This window comes from Zootermopsis nevadensis, unplaced genomic scaffold, assembly GCF_977971745.1.
Source record: "Zootermopsis nevadensis isolate Lab colony 2312 unplaced genomic scaffold, Znev_1.0 Znev_ptg000022l, whole genome shotgun sequence".
NCBI classification, from domain to species: Eukaryota; Metazoa; Arthropoda; class Insecta; order Blattodea; family Termopsidae; genus Zootermopsis; species Zootermopsis nevadensis.
Genome location: NW_028259154.1, coordinates 22,829,319 through 22,856,481, shown reverse-complemented (window position 1 = coordinate 22,856,481; position 27,163 = coordinate 22,829,319). Strand labels below are relative to the sequence as shown.

At 37.8% G+C, this 27,163-nt stretch overlaps 2 protein-coding genes across 2 annotated transcripts in view; one reads left to right on the top strand and one right to left on the bottom strand.

The window, feature by feature from the left end:
- Mip (Myoinhibiting peptide precursor) overlaps positions 1-11,314 on the top strand; it is a 63,085-nt gene extending 51,771 nt beyond the window's left edge. Inside the window, exons 3-5 of the mRNA XM_087353600.1 lie at positions 646-853; positions 2,083-2,196; positions 9,592-11,314. Coding sequence (XP_087209726.1) covers positions 646-853; positions 2,083-2,196; positions 9,592-9,647 — 378 coding nt within the window. The 3' untranslated portion in view covers positions 9,648-11,314. The remainder of the gene's footprint in view (positions 1-645; positions 854-2,082; positions 2,197-9,591) is intronic.
- The window catches only part of MCTS1 (malignant T-cell-amplified sequence 1 homolog), a 399,788-nt gene that overhangs the window by 282,175 nt on the left and 90,450 nt on the right, over positions 1-27,163 (bottom strand). The window lies entirely within an intron of this gene.

Here is a 27,163-nt window from a genome sequence, read left to right as displayed (position 1 = left end):
AGTCAATCAATCAGACAAGAAGGATAAGATGGGAATAACATGTAGCGCGCATGGAGAGGTAATAAATGCTTATCAAACTTTTCATAGAAAGCCCAAAATGGAATAAACATCTCGGAAGAACAATAAATCGATCCAGTAGCTCGTCTTTGCACTACACCCGAGTGAAAAAGCCATTTTGTTTGGTACATTACCTCGTCAGACAGCAAGCCGGTTAGTCAGTTAACTAGACTGTTCGTAAGGTAGTATGTTTGCGTCATATTGTGAATTAGGTTAATATTTTAATATTTTCCGTGAAATCACAATTTTTAATAAGATAATAAAATATAAAATATTTAAAATATCATTTCACGTTCCGCATCGAGTGATCGATTTAAAAAAATATATTAGACTGTTCGTATTATACGCCTACATTAGTTGATTATGAACTTTGTATAGTTTTTATACAGTTCGTTAATTTAGACAGCTACCTAGCTTCTTAATTAGGGTAGTACGTCAATTAATTAGTCGTAATGTCAATTAGTTACTTAGCTGATGTATTAGCATCTAGCCATCTTGTTTAGTTACTTATTAAAATCAGGCTTTATTTCATTAGTTCTTAAGCTACATCTGTCTGAGACCAGAGCTGACCAAAGTCACTTGTTTCAGGGCGGATGGGGTAAGCGAGGGTGGGACAAGTTCCATGGATCGTGGGGCAAACGAGACTCCGACCTCGACTTTGACGTCAACAGTCTAGACAACGACGTGGCGGATGAGGAACTGGTTGACGAGGAAAGCGGCGAGGACTTGAAGAGGGCCTGGAGTTCGCTGAAGGGAGGCTGGGGCAAGCGAGCTGCAGACTGGGCCAATTTCAGAGGTCAGTTCTCTTTCCCTTTGTATGTCACCGGTTCCCAGACATGATTTTCTACACAAAAACCTAAACAGCGGTGTTCCACTACAAGCAAGAAAGGGGTAACGAAGGTAAAGATCTAGCATTCTGAAGACAACAGATACTCTCCGTGATTCGGCAAATTTACTTTCGTAGAAACGGCTCCCGGTACCCTCTGTGAATCCGTGCACGAGTCAAGGTCGGATACAGAGACATTCTAGACGTGATGGCGAAGGGAACAAGAGTATGTTGCCGAAAATCGAGTCCCAGTAATTTTACAGCTGGATCTCTCCATATCCAACATGTCACTATGAGCGTTGCATAAAATACCGATGTTAACATCTCACGTGTTCAGACGATAGATCTAATTTATCTGTTGTGAAACTGTAAGATTCGTCACATTCATTTAGGGCACTTGTCTTCATACAATACAATGTATTTCATGACGTCACGATGTAAGATCATTCTTTGTACGATCTTCCCATGAACTGATACTTCTCAACTGTGGCTATTTCCATGATATTTTTCAACAAAACTTAGTATGCATTTCTTGTGTGCCCGTATGTAATGCCCAGACGATACTGAATTAAAAATAAAACTGTGAAGCTACAGCAACTCATACAATGATCTTACTCGACACTAAATAAACTTCGTATTTTATACAGAGTCGTTAAATATTTTATTAGGCATTTAAATAGATGTCACGTCAGTATTGAAAAGGTTTATCTTTCAAGTTAGAAACCCATTTGTAACAAAACAGTGTAGAAAAGACAGACCATCGAACCGCCCTTAAAATGTGACCATGTTCTTTCCTATTAGTATTCCTGCGCCTGGAATAAGTTGAATTTGATTACCGATGAGAGAAAGTTGTAATAAACTTTCAGATTAGAGAAGCATGAATTCCGTGTTAGACCTACCAGCTTATCATGAAAGAATACTTACAATATATTCAGTGGGTCACCTAAATGTTGTCACCTGAAAATTCAAAGAAATGTTTACAACTTTTGCACAGAATACCATTTCAGAACACAAGTCTACGGTGTCACTGACGCATGAACCTGATCGCTATCATTAAATAATTTGTTAGGTAGCTCCCTAATTGGCTTGTGAGTCACTCAGTTTTGACTGCATAGATTCAGAACAATCGTAATGATTTCTTCAGAGAATTTCTTGTGTTGAAATACATGGGACCAGAAGTTTGTACTTGAACTTCACAGGTTCCTGGGGAAAACGAGATCCAGGCTGGAACAACTTGAAAGGGCTTTGGGGCAAACGTGCTGATACCAACTGGAACAGACTGTCTGCTGCGTGGGGCAAAAGGTCAATCGGAGGTAAGTTGGCACAGAATTACACCGGTCACTCTGAACTTGAGTTACGGCAACTACAGGTCATTCTGTTTGCCAGTTGCTTGCTATGCGTGCGAAACTTGGAATGCCACTCTAATTAAGTCGCAGTGAATGTGCTGATCGAAACAAGTATAAGTCGGAAGGGTATAATGAAGGGCATTAATATACTCCACTTGGAAGCTCCAGGCGTAGGTGGGAGAACAATAATAAATTAGATCTTAAGGAATTATGGTATAATTGGATGAGTTCAATGTCGGGCATATGTAAAAATGGCAATAAACCCTCGGTTTCCGTAAAATCTGATAATATCCTGACCAAATTTTCTTTCTGTGAAAGGTAAGAATTGTTGATTTCATGGCCTGTGTGCATGTGACATAGACGAAAAGATCTCAAAACACGCAAAGGCAAGTATCGGAAAGCGCCAGTCACCTTTTACTCGTCCTTAAGCATAAATAAGTAATCGATCTGAATAGTACAAGGTCTTCCTTTGACAATCGATACGTACTCAGATGTTCATGAAAATTTACAGCTCTTACGACAACGGAAGTAATTGCATAAGCTCCATTTTAAGCCAATTAAATTAATTTAGGTCATAAAAACCGTTTCATTTAAGATTCATTTCTTATTTATCGCTCATATCTGTGCCTTAGTGTTCAAAATTAACTCTCTACATGAGGTTTAACAAACCAGATTTTTCTCTTTCAGAGCATTTGCTCTTACTAACGAAACTGCGTAAATGTATTATGCGAAGTGGAGAGAATATAAAGATCTTCAATTTGTAATTTTTCGTAGTAACTTTAGTTATTTTGTTCAATTCATCTTAATAGTATAATTGCCTTGTGACTTAGCACCGTGATTTGAAGGTATTTAGTGGGCATGAAACAGAATCTCAGTGAATCTTAAATATCGACACTAGATTAAAGTCTGTGATTAGCTACACGCTCTGGCAGTTTTACTCCATCGCAATGTCAAATTGGGTGAACCACAGAGCCAGTCCAGACATCGTACAGGAGAGAAACTCTGCCTGCAATTGATCTCCGGTGTTCTAGCAAATATCTAGTCACTCTACTGACTGAGTTAACCCAGTTCACCACTTCGTATTTCTTGGGTATAATTAATATATCCCTCTACTTCATTTTCATATGCCTTCAGCATTTGTTCTCTCGGTCTTAAGACTTGTTTTCGTGCAAACAATAATTGCTTTCGAAGCTCGTTGTCCGAGATTCTACAGAACTCACTGACTCTGGAATATATTTCAGGTGGATACAAATCAAATGACCAATGGGCATTTGATTCCCGGGAGGGTAGAAATTTTTTATGAACCACAACGTCCACACAGGCTCTGGGGCTCATCCAGCCTCTTATCCAGTGGTAGCCGGGTAAGGCGGCCGGAATGTGAAGCTAACCAATCGATTATAACTAATGCTCTGATTAATAATCGGTGGAGCTTTACCTCAATTCCATCATACGTTAGCATTGCGTGGTACTTCGTTAAGTACCGGAAACAACCATATTTTCCAAAAGCAGATAATAAGAAATTTAATCCTACAACAAATATAACACCTTATATATTATTCCTTTGTAATTTGTTGAAATTTGTTATAATTAAGAACGTTACAAAGCAAATTCTTAGACCGTCATAAGTTGTTTTCATGAGTTACGATAAAGTTTCTTGTGATAAATCGTTTCATAGGAAATCTAGTAAGTTCGATTTGAGCATCAACATTTTTCCTGAGTCGATATGAATGAAATTTAAATTCAACTAATAAATTTCAAGCTACATTATTTCTTTAAATTTTCGCAGTAGCTGAATGGAATTAAATTTTCTCAGGCTCATAATGTGAACCGAGGTCGTCTCTGAAAAGCTGGAAGCACGTCAGTTCCTTACTGACATGGCTGATCACCCAAAAAAGGCTTCAGTGCAATTTCATGTCTAGAATATGGCTGTTTTCTGGAATTTTTGACCGAGTATCATGGCAGATATAAACCGACGTTTGAGACGAAGAGTACAAATATTTACTCATGACCCCGATTATTAACGCTGAGAGCTCTTCTGAAACATCGGACAATATCCACCACACTACACAGTGCATCGTCCCAGAAGACAGCCATCATACTAATCGTCATAAAAACCTGAAATCTCAATTCGTGTCTAGACTTTCGACAACAAATTTTACTGGAACTGGTCAGTAGTTTCAGAAACATAACATGCGGACTGTCTGGCGCCGTCTCCCAGTAGTGAGTTCGTTTCATGTGCACGGTGCAAAGAACGCGTGGAATTGTAAACTTCCACAGCAGTTTCCTCAGGACTCAAGGACAAAACCTACTCAGCAGAACGCTGTCAGTGCAGATATTGATCCAGAGACAGAATTGTCCTATTCGATTCTGAGAACAAACAATCCATGAAATTGTGAGACCACTTTCATAAGAGCCCACTCTTTTACTGATTACGTCGTATGTTTCTACTTCATATTTTATTTGAGAAGCATAAAAGGATGTAAAAGTTATGAATCTAAAATGAACATACGATCATAAATCCGTTCTGCATAGGAAGAAGAAATCTGCAAAGTTTAAACATTATGAAGATGTGTTTATCTTGTTTATTGCAAACAGGAAGTCTTTATTATGCGATTCATATTTCTGCAGATATAGGTTATAAAAAAATGTTTGCTACTATTTGTTGAACAATAACAATATCTAAAGACGTCTTAAATAAATGTGTAGGTGTTAATGCGGCCTACCTTTATGCTGTGTAGACATTTTTTTCTACAAGGGCAACTTTTAAAAGCATACATAAATTTCCATTTGAGTTTCGTGTTATGATTCGATGATTCAAAAATGAAGACGGGGCAGAAATATTTCTCCGAAACACTGTAAAACAGCTGCAAGACTGACCAGCGTCACAACATTGACAATAGGTGGGAAGGTAAACACTTTTTAAGTGCGTTTTCAATCAGTCAGTAAGGCAGGTGGCCGGCTAGTGCGCGCTGCGTTACGTTTGGTGTTCGACGTCAGACAGCCGCTCTGTAAATTAGTCTACACGCTACTACAGACAAGCGTCACTTCAGTCAGTTAATCAGTTTTAAATATTATTATCGTATTTTCAATATTACGAATTTCAGTGTTTGCAAGGAAACCATAACACAGCAGTCGAATGCATAGTTGGCAATCCTGCTTCAGTTCGAGAGGTTCCGAGTTTCATTCTCGGCTTGAAGATCGGCTAGCATGACGTTAAGTGACTGCTGATGTCTTCAGATACTCCGCCAAAATCCTGGGAATAAATTTCATAATCTAATCTCCCCGATTCCACACAAGTTCTATAATGCAATTAAGTCGAGAAGGCGTAATTAAATATACTAGGAAACAAAAACAATAAGGGGCAATATATATTTTTTATTCTTCAGACTTGGTGAATTTCTGTTCCAAATCTCAAAATTCGTCAAATCAGACCCAAGTCATTTTTTTTTGGATAAGACAGATGGACAGAAAAATGGACACAGCAAACACAGAAGTTGGAACAGAGGACTCAAAGAGAAGGCTGCGACTTTAAGCTCTGTCCATGGCAATGCGGCATGAACAGCCCCATTTCCCGCCCTCCTTCCGGCTCTCAGTTTTATTGATGTCAAGTCTAGGTGATGGATCGTCGCGAAATTCACGACACGCTTGACGAGATGCGACGCGATCTCTTCCTTCCCTCCATCACCCGTGACATATTACGGGGGTTGATTTACCCTCCGTGACAATCCCTTGCAAGATTCTCCTACATGGGACGTTTGAAAACATCCAGAAGAACGCGTTTAATATCAACGGGAAAAAAATTAATCTACTCGTATGTGCAAAACGCATTATGTTAACGAACTATGACCTACAGGCGAAACTATTACTAGAGATAAAAACTTAAAATTGTACACGAACACTAGGTCAGAGGCTAATGGCTTTTTTATGTATTTACCGCAGGAGCCGGACAGTTCGATAAAGTTGCTGACAGGACGACGGGGGTTCTGCTAAGGGCAGCTTTTTTCTCTTTTCAAAAGCGTGAACACACAGATTTTTAAAAACGAATGCTATTGTTATTTCCCAATTGATGCGCTAAGCTCACCACTCACTTCCACGTGATGCCGAGATCAGGAGAGCATGAAGATATTCTTCCACGTAAATTACATCTTACTAGAATAGCTCTCACATACGGACACAGCATCACCTTCACTTTGTGTATACATACAACATGCGACTTAATCATAATCAGGAGAAACACGACCCATAAGTGGCTTCTTATTCATCGACCAGCTTATGTACCGCTTATAAACAGACCTTTTACTTTTGTAATTGTCGCTTTTATTTACACATCAGATCTGCATAAACTCCACTGGCCTGTCACGATATTGCAGTCATAGACATGGGTGAAAATGCGTACCGCCTGCAGTACAGACTACCCGCGTCGTGATCGTGTAGGAGAAACTGCCGATCTAACACGGCGCTAGAAATGTTACGAATCTGACGATGATGTGAATATTACAGAGGAATCAAGAAAATATATCGGATCATAAAGAGAAAATTATAAAGTCCAGCAGGAAGGCAGATTAAAATTTTATACTTACATTTTATGTCGAAATTGACTTTCTATTTTTAAAAAAAATAAATTATTAAAATTAAATTATAATAAACGCCTAACACACCTCAAAAGAATGATTATAAGAAATAAAATGTGCTTATTAGTGAAAACCAAAAGGATACAAACATAGAATGACTATTCCAAATATGGCTAAAAAGTCGGAACAGGGTGGAACTTAATCCCAGGTAAGTAGATTAACAAAGAACTTATAACTTGGTAAGGCCGTCGAAATCTGTAGGCCTCAAGTCCGCCTAAGAGCTTTGCTTTTCCCATGCGAGAGCGGAGTACACCGGACGCTAAGTAGAACTGAGTCCGCGCGTCGTCTTCAAATCCCACAGCGTGAGCCTAAAAGAAGAATGGCTAAAGTTTACAAGCCGTTCCCAAACTCGCAAGGGGCACATACTGACAGTGCTTCAGATTCTAATTGCAGAGATCGAACACGTTTATGCGCCAGTGAAGAAGTTCGCCAACCGCAACTCGCTAGAACGGAATTAAAATCGTAGGTTTGTGTGTATTAAACATGAAATATTCACTGCAGTAAAAATGCTATGTATGTTCCTACACGTCTACACGGCGTTATAATCTTTAATTCCAGTACAGACAGAATTAGAATACCTCTCCGTCGGCATAGGTTCCGAAGTACCAATCTTAATGGTTCAAAACCATTTTAACTGTAACTTTCTTACTAACGTTAAAAATAACGATCCGTCATTAAACAGAAAGTGACGGGACATCTGAACTTAACTCCAGGTCGCTTTCCCAGGATTTTTTAATCTTACAATCATCCTAGGGTAGCGAAATGAAACACAAATGTTTTATACGTCACGGAGTCCTGAAACTGCAGTCTTTCACAGCGACTGAATTCAATAAAGTTTCCTCGGAACATCGTCCGTGTCATAATGAGAAAGTTTCCAGTGTTTTGGATACTTTTTTTATTTTCATCAATCCCTGAAAATGGAAGCAGAGAACATGAGGTAAAACGCCCGAAGATCCATCAGTGAGCTGCGTATTTCAGTCAGAGGAGCCGTTCTCAGGCCGAAATTCGAACTAGTGCCTTCAGAGTAAGAGAGCCATCCGTTTATTTATTCTGTATACAAGCAGCATTATCAATAAAACAATTGCTGGTCTGGTTTTCGCCGTAGAAACATTTTCTCTTTAATAAAATAATATAATTTAAATAGTCCTCAGTTTTCGATTGCTTATTTAACGCAAAATTAGGCAATTGAGTCTCTGCAAACGTTTAATCTCCAACAATAATATCTGTAGAAACGAGGTAGTCTACAGCAGTTAATTTTCAATAATTGCTTATAATCTTACGCAATCGAGCTATATACAGAAACTGCTCCGTGAATCAGAAAACCTGACTTCGGAAATTTAATATAGAGTCTTGATTCGATCAGTCCCGGAGCTGATAGACTTAATAAAGGTGTCCTCGTGGGAATAAACACGAATGAAGACCCTTATTAAGAACAGATAACTTTATATGCTCCTTCCTCAACAGGACATATAAGAAGAGACTCTACTGTCCACTCCCAAGTCTCTAAGTAATTTCCTCCACTGAGGTTCAACAACCAAAGCAGATATGCATAACTAATCTCATGCAGCAGACACCTTGAGAAAATTCATGTACACCCAGTCATTTAAGAAATTCTGTGCGTTTTATGGAACCCGAATGTTCATTACCGTATTCACAAGAGCCGATCATCGGTTCCTATCCTGAGTCAGATAAACCAAGTGTACACATCCTCCCATATTCAATACCATTCACACATCTAAGTCTAGGTCTTCCTAGTGATTTCTTTCCTTCAGGCGCTCCAATCAACATTTTGTACGTATTTTGCCTCTCCATGAAGAATGCAATGTATGCAGTTCTTCGTTATGCACTTTTCTCCGGCCTCCTGTCACTTCATCCTTCTTTTGGTTTGAAGAACATGTCGCTATGTACAGTGTTTCCTGAACTCGCATCTCTGTGGTCCGTAGTGGCATGCTTCCTTTCCTCTGTGACCTGTTTCACCTACCCTTCTTTCGTCTAGCCTTGTATTAATCGACACATGTCAAAAAGTTATAACTTCCACCGTCTACGTCTCCGTCATCCCATGTGCATATCTCAGTACCGTATTACAACAGTTTTTAAACAACATTTTGTGTAATTTCTACGTGACCTTCAGGACATTAAATATTAATGTTATATAAGTAAAATTCCAGCTGAAATTACTAAATAGATCAGACTCCTTTACCTTCCGGTATCCTATCTAAGATATTCAATATTAAAATTAAAAAATTCTTATACGTGTTAAAAAACGGGGTTTCGGACGGCAAGAGTTGGTCTCAAGAGGTGAGCTTTTATGGAAACCGTAACGGAAAAAGTGGCATTTCAGGTTCTGAGAGCGGTTAAACAAAGACACCTGTCTTCTGGGATGATGCGACGTATTATCTCGCAGATATAGACCTACGTTTCAGAGGTGCTTATTGCCTTCGTCAGTACGATGACGAAGGCAGTAAGCACCTCTGAAACGTCAGCCAGTTCCTAGGAGACAACAGGATGCAACATCTATTTACAGTAAAACAATATATTACCCCTTAATAGGAATAACGTTCTCTGCTGCTGAGTCAGTACCAAGCGCACATGATATCTGTACGATTAAGTTGTAATTTTTAATACAAATTATGCACGAAACATCCTGAAGAAGGCGTTCTAAAACTGTGTCCTTACTTCAGGCTGTAGCGTTCATTTAGTCTTGTTAGTAAGACGGTTCGTTCTGTTACAGGAGAGACTGGAATAAAAGAAGATCCAGCCAGAGTGATGTCCAGCAGTGAAGAATGAGAATAGAAGTAACTCGATTGGTACTCTTCAGAATGCTGGATTCATGTATTTGAGTCGATTCATTCATCTCTAGCATCTCCACTTGTAATTAACTCACTTGACCTTAAAAACAGCGCTCATGGAAGGCAATGATTCTTTCTAATAACCATTTCTTTCTGTATTTACTTATTTTAAGAGAAACTAGATTTTTAAGTTTATGTTTCTCAGATACATGACAGGTATCACTGCTATGTGGCATAAACGTAAGTAAATTTTACTGGATCTAATTTCTGAGACACTGCACATAGGATTATGCATATGCAGCCATTGAAAGTCCACAGTACGGGCAAATACAACCTATTCTTACTATAAAGGTGGACTTCAAAGTTACAAATAGGCTGTAAAACATAAAAAATAATAATTATAAAGTATTTATATTTAATTAATAACACTTTAATATTATTAATACAAGCAATTTCTGATGCAAATAAATTTGATGAAAGTATAAATATTTGAAAGAAATAAAATCCTAAAATAAATTCAATTACAATAACTCATTTAGGCCGAAAGAATAACTTCTAGCAATCTTTGAATTTTGCAGGTAAGAAGTGCACATTCCCCTCTAATTTATTATTATCTATGGAATGCCCATTACAAGAAAATCTTATAATTCTGGAATTCCTGGTAATGACTAATTATCAGATGTTTATGGCAATATTAATAGCTGTAGGACATGAAGACTTCTTCATATGTCTACCTGATTTAGAAATAATTTTGCAGAAGCTCACATGACTGGTGAAAATTATTTTAAAGAGCATAAACTGTAAGAAAGTATAAATTTTGTCCACCATTTTTCGACGTTTTAAACACCAATGTTCGCCTATATTACATTTAGAAATTAGATTCCTGTCGCCAATAAAACAAGCCACAATTCTGCTGGAAACGTTAATGATATTAATAAAACTTAACGAAATTATCTGAATTAAATAGAGTTGTCGATCTATTATTTATAGAATAAAAATGACCTTCACCTTACTTCTAAGCTTCATCAACACACAATCTGAGGAGTTCTTTAAGAAAAACTATTATTTGTACATCCTTTGCAAAATCTGTAGATTTATTTACATAAATAATACAGGATCTTGTAATTCATGTAAGTTGGCAACATGAGTGTTGTATTTTATGCGAGAGAATTTACTGGAATTTTAATTTTTGTGAACATTACAAAGAAACTTACACGTTTCTCCTTGTAAAATGATAAGCCTATACGTAGTTTTAGTTGCACAATGAAGGTGTCAGAGAAGCCTCTGAAAACTGTTAGCATTACAGATGAACCTTCCACCCACAGCACGTAACAACTTCCTTGCCTCCATTTCTCGGTAATGCGTTTAGAACTTCTATGAGCGCTGTCGGTTGATAATTATGCTATCAAATATGACGAAGCACAGACGTTTTGAAGTCTCATGACACTTTAAGTTTCTCTCCTCCTACCCTAAAATAATTTACGGGAATGTATCTACAGCTGTTAAATAAAGTTTTGATGTCATGTACAAAGGCATAATATCTTCCCGCATGCTAATAATATACCTACAATAATAAGTAATTTAGTTTATAATTTTCTGCAAAATACCAAAGCATAAGAAAAGTCAGTTATATTTTGTGTCAAATAAATATTTATAATTAAACGAGTTGGAGTGTTAAATTATTTTATCGAATCTGTTAGCCTGTATCACTAGGAAATACATGAATAGTAGCAACTGCAACAGAAATGCGTCATCGATAATGAACAACGAAAAATGCCTTTCGTGAAAAAAAACCACAATTCTGATTTCAGGATTACCAGTCTTAAATAAATATGCTTACGAAGATTTTTTATCATTACAACCACTGATTGATTAATTGATTAAACCATTAAATTAAAAGGGATGATTATCATGACACGTAACTGGGTAAAAACTTTTAAAAGGCCATTTGTGGACTATTTTATGGTTTTAACCCCGCAGTAATGTTCCTTAATATATGGAGGTGAAATGTACTTACGTTTTTCGTAATACGTTTAACGTAATACACTAGCAAATTATACAAAAAGTATACTTAATTCAGATTGCATCTTTCTTTTGATAATAATTTCGATTTAGTGACTAAACGAAACCCAAAGAAATATTATTTTTGGCAATGTGCACTGTGAACAGCAGTAAGTCCATCCATTTTAGAAGAGTTGGGACAATGTCAACATAACTGGAATTAATTCTCTAATAATCTTTGATTTCTTATTAATTTTGAAGCGTCAGCTTCTATGGCTATTTGAAAGTATATAATTGGAGGCAGGTAAGCATCGTTATTAATTAATTTACACCAACGTTTGACGCAAAATATATGAGCTACTGACAGCATCGTAAAATAAACCACAAATAAATACAATACATCATGTTTTCAACAGACCCACCACATGTATCAAAGTATGAATCATGTTCGAAGATTCAAATCCTACATGAATCATGTTCCTCTGAATACCTATTAGCATATCTGCGTTGAAGGATTTGTACTTCTTCAATTTAGTAAGTCATCGACTTCTTAGGTCTGCCACAAATTTTTCATTCATTATTTACATTTCATTATACGGTATAGGAAAATCCCATTAAGCTTCTGTCAGCATGGGTTACTACAGATTCCCCATACTGTAATTCGCTTGTAAGATAATTACTGCACGATATTATTTCAGGGAAAACACAAGATTCTTTTACTTTCCTATGCTTCCAGACGAACACATAGACAGCAATTTCGACTCTCTCCTTACAAATCCTTATCTACTGAGTATATATAAAAATTTATATATCTTATTAGATATTATATAACATTTAGTGCTCAATCAGCGTCGTTATACCACTTAAATTAATATCGAAAAAAGACTAAAAATAACCTACCCAGACACTTAAACGTTTGCAGTATCGGAGTTGTTACATCCCCACAATCCATTTGCGCTGCGGTCCAATGATACCGAGATACTCAGAGTCACACTACGTTAGGTGAAATGAATTGCGGTATGATCCCACGCATAGGGAGTATTACCGCTGACTGGTTTAACTCGAGAAATGGAATTGCCAAGAGGCTCGACGGTCAATTAGGTTACTTAACGACAATTTATCAACTAATGGTGTCATATATAATCCACAAAAGAGCACAGGTACTTCAAATTTAAATACAACGACACAATAATTTGTGACTTGGGGCAGTCCGTCGCCCACTTCGATTTTATGAAGTCGGTCATTTTACAAAGTTGTGACTGATATATTATATTAGGAGCAAAACCTAAACTACCCATACAAGTCAAATTGCTATTTACGTAACATAAATAACATTTTAGATAAGTTTCATCGCTGACGAGTGCATTAGTGTCGTCCAGATTTTATCACTAACTCATCCTTGTCATCTGCGACTGTTCCGCCAGGATTCTGTCAAGACAGAGGAGCAGCGACAGTTACATTTTGATCTTTTCTTCTTTCTTTCCATCTTCCTTTATTATTCACTTTCCTTACTTTCTTTTTATAACTTCTCTGAATTTTTCTATTTTGCATGTCTCTTCTTTATGCCCGTCTTTCGTGAATACTGACTCCATACATATTTAAAACGTATTCATACAGTCTGCTCTGCATTTGAGCTTTTCCAATAAAATACTCCATGCATACTTCCTTGGATTTCGCAAAATTGAAGCCTTTATACTTAGCACTCAATAGTATAACTAAAATGAATACCTCTTCTGCTCTAGAAGACAGGCACGCATTGTAGTGGCTCCCACAAAAGGCACAGATTCACGTGCATGAGTTTCGCCCACGACAGATCTTTTAAATGCCGTGACGCTACCAGATTACTGACACTGATCAAATGTCTGAGTACATAAATAATTTTATCCGTTGTTTTCCATGACTTATTAAAAATTTGCACGTTAATTCCAAGAACATCGATTACAAATTTCTCGAAACAAAGAAATACTACGTAGAATACTTAGAAAGAAGGAAATGAGTGTCTTTCTGATGCACCAAGTGCGTACTTTCAAGTCAGAAATCTGTTTGTATTTATTGTATTTAGGCATATTTAGATGTAATTAATATCTAACATCATCGGAAGACATAGTTTAGCGAAATAATAGGCGAACATTCTAATGTTTAGCGAAATAATTTACAGTCGCTTGGTAAAATAACGTCCTGAAATAAGTACTTTTTAAAACACTGATAAAGCACGACAGCGAAACTGTGGAAGGTTTGAAGAATCAAAGAGTATTATTCTCAAAAATTAGAACTTCATTAACCTTATCCGAATAGAAGTCTACACTAGACAAACACATGAATAAAAATTAAAAAAAAACTGTAAAGTACGTAAGAAAATTTCGTTTTGTGATATAACTGAAGAGATTCTACTTGGATACGGAAAGACCAAGTAAGCAGTACGACCGAAGGTAACTCAAAATTATAAGCTTAAGGCAGAATAGTAAAAGATGAAGCAAAGTGGTGCTAGGACTAGTAATTTTGTGTTATAAAATATTAAATTCAATGACAAACTGGGTAGAAGACTGACCATTTAAACTACCCAAGCATAACCTTCAGATTTCAATACAAGAAAGATTAGAAGTTACCACTCATACGATATTTAATCACAGCAAAAGTAAGGCAATTATGAGCATTGGCGTGGTTACATCTAAGAAAGATCTGCGGTTCGAGGCTGCTAAAACCATAAAACAGCAGCACGTGCACCACACTGGTGCAAAATATTTCGTGCGCATAGGATCGGCCACGAAAAAATAATCCCGACGTACAAAGGCTAGCACGCATTTCCTTTGATGCTGTTAGACAGCAGAGGTGTGTGGGAAGATATGGAAATATATTGGACACCGCGGGCCCTCTTTTCGTGATTTCAATTTCAACTGTCTACTTTTATGTTCTAACCCGGCGCACACGGCTGTGATACGGGTGTACGTAACTCACTGTCCATCAAATATTGCAAAGAGGCTGATAGAAACAAAGAAACGTTCTATAGTAATAATATTAGAATGCTTGAAGATAAAAGTCTTTCTGAACTAAATCAGAAAGAGTAAATACAAGCATTTCTGTTTCAGTACCTAATATCTCGTATTTACGTCACTGTAGAGGCCTAATTCTAATGATTTTGAGGAATTCAAAAGAACTTCTACCCCTTTATTCTTCAGAACATGAATATTTATTTGATCGTCAGTAAATATCTATAAGGCAGTAAAATAATGTGACTCTAATTCCCGTCCGCACAAGACTTACTTGCCACCCAACAGGAAGAGACAACTTCAAGGACAGACGGAGGAATAATATTGAAGTATATTGGTCTGAATAGGTATAAGAAATGGTATGAGGGAGACATTTTTTAAACACTTGAATTTAAAGTTGTTTTCAACCCGTCGAATAAATATCAGTTCCTCGTGCAAGATCACTGAAGACGAAGGCGATGAATTCCCCAGAAACGTTTGTGAGAACAGCTACGAGACTGTACGGAATCACAACGCACAGCACCACAGTCGAAATCCCCACCGCTGTAATACGCAGATAATTTATCAGTCAGTATATTTATCCGACTCAGATCTTAATATTTTGTACAGTTGTCCACATTATTACCCCTTCAGCTCTTTAACAATAGCCAATTCTTTCTTTCGTTCTCCTTCACATTTCATGAAGACAATAATTATTACTGTTATATATTATTTAATCTTAAGTTATTTTATGGAGACAAGTGTTAATCATGGCTATTAGACTAACACAGTAGCTTCCGGTTGGGTCATCGGTTAATCGGGGCAGTCCTTTATTTGGGACAGATCTTAAAGAAAAAACCTTTTCAACACTTTACGTGGAACTTCTCATAATTTGGGCAGCCACTTAATTGGGCCAGAGTGTTCTAGTCTCAACGTCTCCCAATTAACCGGAATCCACTGTATTTAGACATATTTAGGATCAGAGGATAGGTGAGAAATATTAATTGTACGAAAGCCAGTTTACATATAAATTAATTAATTAAGAAGCAAATGAATATGCATAGATACTTTATATACCAAAGCAAATCGGTAAGTAGCAGCTTACAAGGAGCGTGTTTCGTGTTACACTGTTGCGTGTATGACATACTATTGTGATGTTTGAATTCTCTGAAGGCGTAACCTGAAGAACAGGAGGTTCTGACGAACCTCGAAATGAAGATGACATCCTTACATTGTGCATTAGTGTTCGATTAATCACCTGCCACGACCACAGAATGCAGCCTCTATTACAAAATCGATCTGGTCGTCAACTGTGCCCACTGCCACTAGCAGCTCCACACCGCGGGCTCTTCCTCCGGAGGTAGGGCTACCGGATTATGAAACTAACCAGCCACGTCAGCGTATCGAGCAAAATGTACGCCGAGGGGCCCACCGGATATGTCAAAATCTAACCGTAGAGAAAAGTAGTAATAACTAGCAGCCTTAAACCTGACGGGATTAGTAGAATAGTTAGTACACGAAGTGCTTACAGCTTCTTGATGGAAAACGTGTCACCTCGTCTGCTTTCTAGTTCCGGCATACCAACATACGTACGCATGTACATAAATACAGTGGAAGCGTAGAACTGGTTTCGGAATTACACATAATAGTCGGTTATTATTCATAATAGCCGGATTACTCACTTCAGCATTAAAATAAATACATACACGTAAGACTATATTAATAAAGGATATTTCAGGAGGAGCCAGCCAGACTTCTTGGATACATTAATCATATGATTTTGAGAAAAGAAATGATTGATTTGCGGGTCAGTTCGGAATTGTTGCAAAGTCCTGATAATTTAAAAGCGAGATGAAACGTACTACATAGATATAAGCAGATTTAATTTCAATTGTTACTTAACTAGTCATAGAAACACCACAGATATAAATCCAACAAGAAGTAACATTTAAATAATTACAATTTCCTACTAGGTCTGGTAAAAACTTCATTCCGAATTACGTCACTAAATACGTAATTATTAATTTACAGATCTTGGTAGTTCCATCTGGATGCAGCTAGCTCAGGAAAAAGCCCGGTGTTTGGCTTTTGTAAACACGGTGATGATTCAGGAGAAGAACGCAGATTAAAGGTATTTGAAAATAAAAAGCTAGAAAGAATATCAGAGACCAAGAGAAGCCGTAACACGGAAATTGGTAAAATTGTATTGCCTACGGGGCTTCATAACTTAAATTTTTCGTTAATGTTACTAATATTGTGGTAGGAGTCATTTTATTAATGAATCCCCAATCTCGTAACTAATATCCAGAATCCCTTTCTTGTAGAATCTCACTTTCTTTTAAGGTCCGAATGAAAGTCTAGCCAACAGAGCGTGTAGCACTACGGTACTTTCATTCCGCAAACGTCATGAAGTGTGTGGTTCGATACACAGATGTCTCTGGTAGTTCACAGCTCTACTTCTCACCTACTCAATATTACAGCCGACTATACTCGATTTAAATAGGCCCCGCATTATCTCCAGTGTTATTAACATTTTTTTTTTAAATTTTATCCTACGAAAAGTAATAGTCAAAGGGCGATATCATAAAACTTATACATTTCCATGCTTTTATACGTCATTCTAACTTACGAATTGTTAGACATTTTATAAGTAATGACTAAAGTGTTGCTTAACGCGGATTGTCTGTGACGAGAAATAGTAACCATCTTGCAGCTGACATTATTAAATTCTGCTTTTCTCTACTGTGGGTCTGATGTGAATTACTGAAGCACGTTAGTAACAGTTAAATGACGAACGCAGAGCGGAACACTCATCTCTTAAGAAGTTATTACCACACAACCAGATCTCAACAAACCCCTTGAATGATGCGTCACGCATCATCAAAACAGTCCCTCATGATGGAGGGACAGTAGCCACATGGACGTCGGGTTTTTACTCCGTATCGACGTGGTTGACCGCCTGACAAGGTTTCATTGTATTTAGTCGTCGTGAAAGGTTCAGTTTTTATACCCCTCATCTATTTTAACCACGTCTCTCTTTCTCTGGTCCAATGACTTCAAGAGTTTTTCCTCACTAGCTGGTGACAGTCATTCAGTGCTGCCTTATTAGTCTTCACAAGCTTATCCATTGTTAACTGCTATGCTAATCGAGCTTAGTTTCCATGACAACCGAAAAATCACATCAGAAAAATTTATTGATCTTATTACGACCTTAGTTCATCGGCGATTTGTTACAACTATTCTATAGTATTTGTAACACCAGTATCTGAAACGAGTAGAACCTATGAGAGTCAGGGTCTCCCAGGAAGGACCTGTGATAGCAGCAATATAATATCTTCACAGGCATTTCATTATGACTGACCTCACTAGCTAATAAAAATGTCCGTCTCTGACTTCGCCTTATCCACGGCGGTGTAAAACACAGGAAAACAAATACAACCACAATGACCCAACAAATTAATCAAGCCTAAAGTTCGCGTAGCGTTACAATTTTGCTGAGTATGCTGTGTTATTTCCTCTGATTTTCAGTTCGCAGACACGAACTTTGGTAATCATTTATAATGTTGGGAGGGCGAACAAGGTGCCCCGATGAATTTGGAGAAAAGACAAAACAACGGCGTACTTAACATCAAAACCATTGACGCACGCGATCTAGCAACACGGAGAATACCTGCATCCGAGTTTAATCATAGACCATTCTTTCACATCTTGTTTCTTCCTGGAATTATCCCGCTGGTCGCCTGCTTCTGTGGTCCGCGAGATTGTCGCCAAAGACTCGAAGGAAATAAAGCATCAAATTCAATTCACGTCATCAACTGGCATACAATCAGGCGACTACTCATAATTCAATATAGCGAATATTGGCGTAGCCTAAGTGCATTGCTGTGGGAAGAGGGTTTTGATTGGATGATTTCCAAGAAATTCTGTCGTCAGCAATCTTTGTCACGTATTTCAATACGCGTCATTTATGGTACGCATATAAATTCGTGTGGGAACTCTTATGGGCCTACCAGAACGAGATTTCTCTCTACTACAGATTTAGTAACATTGGCTCCGAATGTCTGTTCATTTTACAGAGTGAACTATGGCAGACGTTTTTTTTAGGAATATAATAATCTCGCACGTGTAGATCTGTAGTTAGCACATCAGATCTGTCGTGGCTAAACAAAACAGAGCACGAGACACGAGATTTTGAAGCAAATAGGTCTGAGACAAATCCGTTCACCTGCAATTTAGTTCACTTATCCGCTGAGAAGTGTCTTCACAGGAGTGCCCGCTGTTCGTTCACCTGAATGTGAGTTTGCAGTACATTATAATATTACGGTACGAGGGTGTGTGGGTGGTGTTGTGAATGATGTTGTCCATTCCCGCCCACTTACAGCCAGTGGGTTACTGGGATGATCCTAATTACGTTACGCAACTTCTTAGGTGTCTTTCTGACTTTCTTGACGCCACATGTTTTCCGTTTGCTTTGTAACAGCGCTGCAGGATTGATTACAACAATTCTTATTTTCAGCCTACTCTTTTTATTTTATACTAAAGACAGGTTTATGGTATCTGATTCCTGCGTCCATCAAATGAACCAGCGGGTAGCCGCGCGAATTTGTGAAACGGGAGCAATACAAGGGTCACCATGAGCGTAGAGCCCTGAGGTTTGAATGGTAAATTAACTCAGAAAAAATCAGCCTTTGTTATGGTATTCTCTTTCTATATAACGTAAAACGTCAGTGTATAGGACACGTAAAAAGGTTTCCGATCTTAAGTGACCCTTTGAAAGACACAGATGGAAGCTGTAACACAAATCAACCAGGTCTTAAAGAAGAGTAGTGTGAAAGTATGGATTGGATTCATCTGACTTGGTACAGCAACCAGTGGCAAACGCGATAATGAAAATTCTTGTTCAATTAAATCTCAGATAAGTAATTATTAGATTTCTAGGACTTTGCTTCATGGAATCGAGAGTAGGATACATATACTAATCTTCCCTCCACATGCCGTATATGCCTTTGAGCCCCAAAAGTATCTCCTTCAACAAGTAAGCGTACTTTACTGTTTGTCAGCAAGTTACTTGCGCATACGAGGTGCGATCGGAAAGTTTCAAGACTGCGCCTATAAAAACCCGTACACTTATCTCAGGTGCTCGAAGATGGTCGTCCAGAACGCTCGTCATCATCGACAGAGGTTCGGCCATTTTTAAAACGTGAATGCCACACAAAAGTTAGTGCACGACCCATTGCGGACTCCCCAAATGCTTGCTTTAGCATTTCATAGGTTTCCGTAGCCGTTTTGGCGAGTCTTTGGCAAAATTTGATGCACACGCCATTCCGAAATCGCAGGAGGGTCGGTGTAATGCACTACCAAAACGCCCGTAACTAAGAAACAAATGCTAATTCGATGATTCCGGCTGGCACACTGATTCACTATGAATGTAGGCCGCACCCCCTAGCGGCAGAAGCTCGTACTACATCCGGTTCGCCCTCTATTGACACAGTCTTGAAACTTTCCGATCGCACCTCGTACCAACAGATAAAACTTTCGCTAGCTTAAAATCGATACTAATTGACATATCCGTTCTTAGCAAAAATTACATGCAATCTGGCAGTTCCAGCCAAGAAAAGAACAACACTTGACTGTTTCTTCTTAATGTCTTAGGCATTTTTCCTTCCTGCTAACGTTCCCAAACCAACAGATGTGTACATTTCTTCTTCACCCACTAAACTGTCTAACAATACTGGAAAGAAAGAATGAAAAAGAGGACAGTCCATTTAACTCCTCGTTCATATGATAATATGAACTTGTACATTTCAGATACTATGAAGTGTGACAAGTCTGAATAGCGAAACCACCGCCAGAGTGTCAGCTGGCATGCTGCACGCCAGGTTGAGCGATCAAACAGAACGCGACGCCATCACCAGTTCCTTAGCGAAGTCTCTTAATGAATGGAACAAGAGAAGAGCGAAAATCTCACTGTTTTTATTAAGTGATCCCTGCTTTAATTTTAAAGTTTACAATGTCCATTATGTGTTATATTTAGAGCTTCAACGGCACTAACAGTAGGCATTAACGTGCAGTTAAACATTACGATAGCTTTCCTGTAATAATTTCAAATTAATCAATTTTTCTGCTACATAAACACTTAGGAAACTTGTGTTCAACAGACGAACTGCAGGTTATTTCACTTCATATGAATCTAAAACCACCCATCATACAAAACAGTGGTACATGATCCGAAATTCTTAATTAATATCTGCATCTTTCACTTCGAATACTTTTCGTCACACTTAATTTTCAACAAATTACAAGTAAAATACATTACCCATCTTTACAATGTAATATCTGTATTGTTGTTAGCTATGTTATTTATAAACAACTGTAGGTGATAGGAAATGCACAATTATGACATCTTTTTTTAAGAATTTTCACGAAAATCATACAACTTCTTCAATAATTAATAGCGGGGCAACCACAAGCACTCATATTTTCAGGGGTAGTTATGCCATACGTCTTTCTTCATGAAACGGTAAAGAATACCGAAGCCATAAATTTGCAACTAGGTCAGGCTACAAGACTAATCCATCAAACACAAAGGAAGAGGAGGCTGCGAGATAATCCCACGCGAACAACTGATCTATTAGTCGAAACGATTTATCAGTACAGAGAGGCCACGTGTTGATAAATCTGTTATGGTAGAAATGCTTTCAACACAAGTAGCCATTACAAAGTTTATTAGCATTGCGTAGTGACAATATCATATATAATATACCAAATGATTGAGAAACACAACTTCAAAGCAACATGAATATTATAAATGTATCCTAAACCTGAGATCGTACAAATCATCATGCCTAACGTTCTTGATCAAAGATTCTTTCAGGAACACGCATCCTACGCGTGTAACGAGCTGCAATCACACACTTTAATATTGCTAAGTTGGTATAGTTGCGTCATATTGTGAAGATATATATTTAATTAATTGTTCTTGTCCGTCTATTCACAATTTAAAAATTTAAAATTAAGATAATCGAATGTTTCGATAAGGAACATCACATGATAGTTTAATTATCTTAATTTAAAAAATTTTAAATTGTGAATAGACGGACAAGAACAATTAATTAAATTTAATATTGCTGTCAAAATCAATGGACGAAAAATATAAATGCAAGATTTCGATTGGATTATTAATAACATTATTTTTTAACAAATTAGGAACAACGAAATTTATACATGATAGTTTTGGTTTTATAAGGTAACTGCTGTTACATAAGAGTTTCGTAAAAACTTGATCGGAACATAAGCAAAGGATCAGTTAGGCGCTTGCCGTGTTCAGACCCGAATCATCTGTGGAGTGCAGAAGATTCTGCTTACAGTTTGTGCAGCTTTCTACCTGTGACAGCGATGAGATGCCAGGAATTTTTCGATCTTTTTTTTTAAATTCATGACGTTTCGGAGGCTGGTTCTGTCTCCGTCTTCAGGTGAGAGGTACCTACTCTGTTGGGTCCCTTAGAAAGAGCTAGTCTCTGTCACTGGATTTTAAGTGTAAACTACCGTCGTCAAAATCCTTTAGTATTGAAATCACAATGCATTTAGTATGTGTGTGTGTGCGTTCAGTTTTGTCTATATTCTTAATGTCGTAAAGAGAAAACGTGCTTACGCGCAGTTTCGTTGCGCGGTGAATGATCTGTTGGCCAACCTGAGGTCAAACGAGCAACAGTTGAATGCTTACAGCTGGACGAATAACATTGTTTCCAGCTGTACAGGATTTCGAGGTCTTCATTCTTCATTCTAATGCGCGCACATAAGATTTCTGAGGGTGCAATGTGATTTGCTTACAAATTTGTCATTCTTTAATGATATATACTTTGTTTCCGGTTGTGTATGTCAGTACTGAGTGACCACTCCACCGCCTTCTTAGAAGGACTGAGGCACAATTATGATCCTCAAAGTCGCGCCAATGCATATAACGATGCAACATTCAACATATTAAAACTTTGCGCGCTGTAAGGACATAAATAAAAAATGTAGTATTTAAAATTTTGAAAAATTATTGCGTAAGAATAGCGATCTTCTCTGATGTAGCCCCATGTAATCTGGTAGATAAAGACCAACGTTTCAAAGGAGTGTAATTCCTCCGTCATCATTCAACACTCTGATGATAGAGGTAGTAAGGTCTGAAACATCGGCCAGTATTGAAACAAAAATTCACGATTCTGCATCCGAGAGGACAGCCAAAAAGCCATTTTTGTGTTCGTCGACGAGAGAACCTCAAATCTCTCCCAGCATTACAGCATTATAGTGTTCCCGACGGTCAGACACTTTCGCGTTAATGTACAATTAATGTGTTGGACTTTGTCCATATTTAAAGCGTTTGAAGCCACGCCGTTATAGAAGGTGATTGTACTTCCTCCTTCACGTGACGTGTGGCACATTTTTCGTATATCACCGCCTTCCATCAAATCATCGCTACAAATCGTCAGCAGGCGGATGGCTCTCGGGGTGGGGCGTATAGTGCAAGAGAGACTATCTACAGAATGTACCCATTCCTAGCAACAAATTTTCCGATAGATCGATTGTATGGCGTTTTGGGGTCACACCATGGGTCGCACGTGTGTGGGACCCATCAAAGTTTAGCCGAGGCATCGCGGCAGATAAGGCACTGTTAGTATATATCGATAATTGAAAAAGGAACCGCTCAGATCAACAGTGACCTAGATGCCTAAGCTAGAAGACTGGCGTGAGAGATGACATCTCCTATTGCACTGGAAGATAAATGTAAGAAATAAATAAACTAATAGCGACAGATGAAAGGAAAGGAAGGAAAGGAAGGAAAAATAAGAAGGGAAAAAGAGGAAGATTCAGAAAGAAAAAGTACAACAAATTAATTGAAAACTTTTACAGGAAATCCTGAAGGAAAAAAACTCCCGGTGTTAATAGGGAAGTGATATTAAAACGAATTTTAGGGAAGTGGGATTAGGGGTGTGGCCTACATTCGCACTGCTTGGGATAGAGGCAGATTGCAGGCCCTTGTAAACACAATAATAATTCTTCGAGGTTGTTGATTAACTGAGCGAGTATTTGCTTCTTTAGATGTTTTCTGATCGAAGTAGTTAGTTTAAAAAATAACAAAAAATCCAAAAGGTAAAATCCAGAATGGAAAACGAAAAGGAAGGTAAGGATAGGGTGAATCACAATCGATCTGCTTGAAGTCTGCCGTCGACTTTCGAAAAGCTGAGAAAGCAGTACTTGAGGTTAAAGCACGAAGCGCATTTAATTACTTTTTCCGATAGTATTACAATGCTTTGGCAATAAATGCATTGGAATTAGCTTGTATTATTATCATTGTTATTACCAGTCTCGTAAAGTCTAATTGTTAGTTTCGTCATGAGAGTGGTTTTTATAGAATGTTCACTGTCTACATCAATATGTTCGACGTTTCGGACAATGGTTCTGACACTATATGATTCCTGCCATGTAGGGGAGTGTCTGAATAGATTAATTATAAAATCGATCACTATTTTATTGTTCCTTTTATAAATGTGTCTATGATTCAAAATCTGTCCATTTTGGCACAAATAAAGCAAGTTTCATAATGAGAATCTTCGCAATTTGCACTTAAAAATCAGTATGGCACAGTGATGAAAGATGGGGAGGATCGCAGTTCCAGTCTCGGTGTAGTTACCGGCTGTTAGTGACAGAGGTTGTTTCAGGCGTTACTTTGTATCTTCAGACCGGCGCCACAATAGTGCCGCTTCCTTCTAAATCCTTACTCAATATTCATGATCATCGGCCCATTTCATTAGACTCCATGTAACTTATGCAGTTGCAAGAATAATGTAACGAAACTGAAAAGTCTGAAGATGACTATCTTCTGAGATGTAGCGCCGCGTAGTGTGTGCAGAAAGTGACTGACGTTTCAGGAGTACTTACTGCCCAAATCATCAGGACGATGATTCGGTTTCTACCATCCAACACGACGATGCATTCCAGAAGACATTCATCTTCAGATTCATCGCCTTCAGAAATTCAAATCTAATCTAACAGTCACAAAAAAAACTTATTTAATAACTAATATTGTTGTGGTAATTAGATCATTCAGGTCAGTTTATATAACATTGTTAGAGTTAATCAGGCAAGAATATACTTTGTTTATTATTAAATTAACCGGTCAGTTAATTAGTTTGTTACTAGTTTAATAACTTAACCTAGAGTCACGCAAGTCAACCAAATAGTTACCGAGTTAAACAGTCATTTTTACAGAGTTTGTGAACACATAGTCAGACACTCAGTAGAAGTGATCTCGTTGGTTAAAATGTGTTAACCTTGGGTGGTAACTAACTCAAATGGATAAGTAACGTTAAATATTCTCCTCGCGCCTCACGAAATGCAAGAGAGTGCATCTGATACCCAATAACGGAGCGCCGAGAACATTCTGTGACTTGCGATATAGACCGCTGTCGCTCTAAGAACAGGGCTCAGCATCGTGCAATCCCACCCGGATGATTGAAACGTTCGTGTTAACAACGAAATTGACTGTACAGGCAACCCGTTCGCGCAGTATTTGGAGAGGCTGGGATTATTAACCTCCGCTTATTAAGCTACATACATGCACGCACTCGAATGTCGAGGGCTGGCTCATAGCTTGCAGAGTTAACTTACATTTATCCTTTGAAGGCAATCTGGACAGCTTAAGTACATCACGAGAACAGACCCCGATGAAGACTTGGAAGGCAGAGAGCAGTGATATTGCTGGGATTTGCGCCCTAATAAAACAAATCTTGACCGTTGTAAATTTTAGATACAGATAAAATGGTCGACAGATAGAAGGAAAATGTTTTTTTATTTAAGAATATAAGACTTGCGCATTCGTAGAGCTGTATTTGCTATGACAAAGCCCCAGAATCCACGGAGTTTCGCGTCTGTTCTTATGTTACGCCTAATTCAGATCTTCGACATTGCTGTCGGTTCACTTAACAATGGTAACATATAACCTCGTCATTGAACAAGTTTATAATAAAATATTTCCTCAGTCAGTACTGTCTGAAAATGCTGTACAGAGAATACGAAATAAAAACTAACAAATAAAAGGTATAGAACCATTAAGAAGCTTAAATCATGATAAAATGGCTTTAATTAATACCGCTTTCAGTCGCTGAGATTATATATCGTAGAATTATAGGATAAATAGTCAATAATTGAGTTAAATAAATGCAGAAGATAGCGGTTGTAGTCTGACTGAACGCAGAATAGGGGCGTTTGCCAAACAATGAAAGAATCGATAAAACAGTCAAGGTGATCGACTTCCGGGCCTGATATTTAAAACTTGAACGGCCAAAATACGAAACAGGTGTTCTAAGTACTCGACCGCGGCTTTAGGTAACTTAGGATGAAAATGAAACAGTGACGTATGTGTACCAATTTCTTAATATTGTGAAAGGTTATTTTGTTTTAAGAAAATTAACAAACAATAATGCAGTTGTAAGAAGTTCTTTCAATTTTATCAAAAAGTCAACCATTAAAATATATCACTACATGCTTCCAACAATTTCTTCTGTGTTGCTATAAATCCTGCTTAGTAATCATAAAATCCCGAGTCTGATTCTTGGCCAGAAAGCTAGCAATTTAGAGTTTTCGTGGTTTTGCTCAGCTTTTTAGTTAAATGCTACAGCAGAGCCTTCAGAAATATCGTTACCGCTTTTCTTAATTTTCTTTCACGTTATCCTTCAAAGTAATACCACCATTCCAAGCTATGAGCATACAGCCAATGCAGATAAAAAGTGCATCGTTATATGGACTAAGAACAACTGTTTAACACGTGTTCTTAACTCATTCATCCCTTATAATCATTCAGACATCTTGCGTCTGGCGCTACATATTTACAGATAGCACATCGCAGTTAAATTAGCGAACAGACAACTAATCGCTTTTCTTGCTGAGTCTTAATGGCTCATTAAACGTCCTAGGAACGGTTGTAAATAAATATTATCAATTGGTCACTACAAATCTCTCAACGCCCACATATAGTCTCCCTGCGCAAGTTTTGTTATAGAAAAATGTTTACAGCCGATCCACTCCATAAACCTGGACACAAAAGCACATCGGAGGCTGGTCTCATCGGGAAACAGAACCAGTTTTCTGTTGCTAACAAAATAACAGCACAGAGGAAGATAAAAACACTGCTTACGTATGAAAACAATTCACTCCATACGAAACTTCTCGCAAAAGGCTGTGAGCCGAAGGGCCTAATGTGGAATACGTTTGCTCATTAACAAGTCATGAAAGAAAGTTAGGAAAAGAACGTAAAATTCCTGAGAAAAGCGTTACATTGCGAATTTTCTATAACAGTGGTATTCAACCTGGGGTACGCGTACCCTCGGGGGTACGCAAAGACATCTTAGGGGGTACGTGAAATTTTAAGAAAAAAATATTATTTTATGATAAACACTGAATAATCAGTAATGTAATTTATTTAATTTATTTTAGATGTAGATTATATACTATGTATAACTTGAATTATACACCAACAACTTTGGGGGTACAAAGTTGAAGAGAA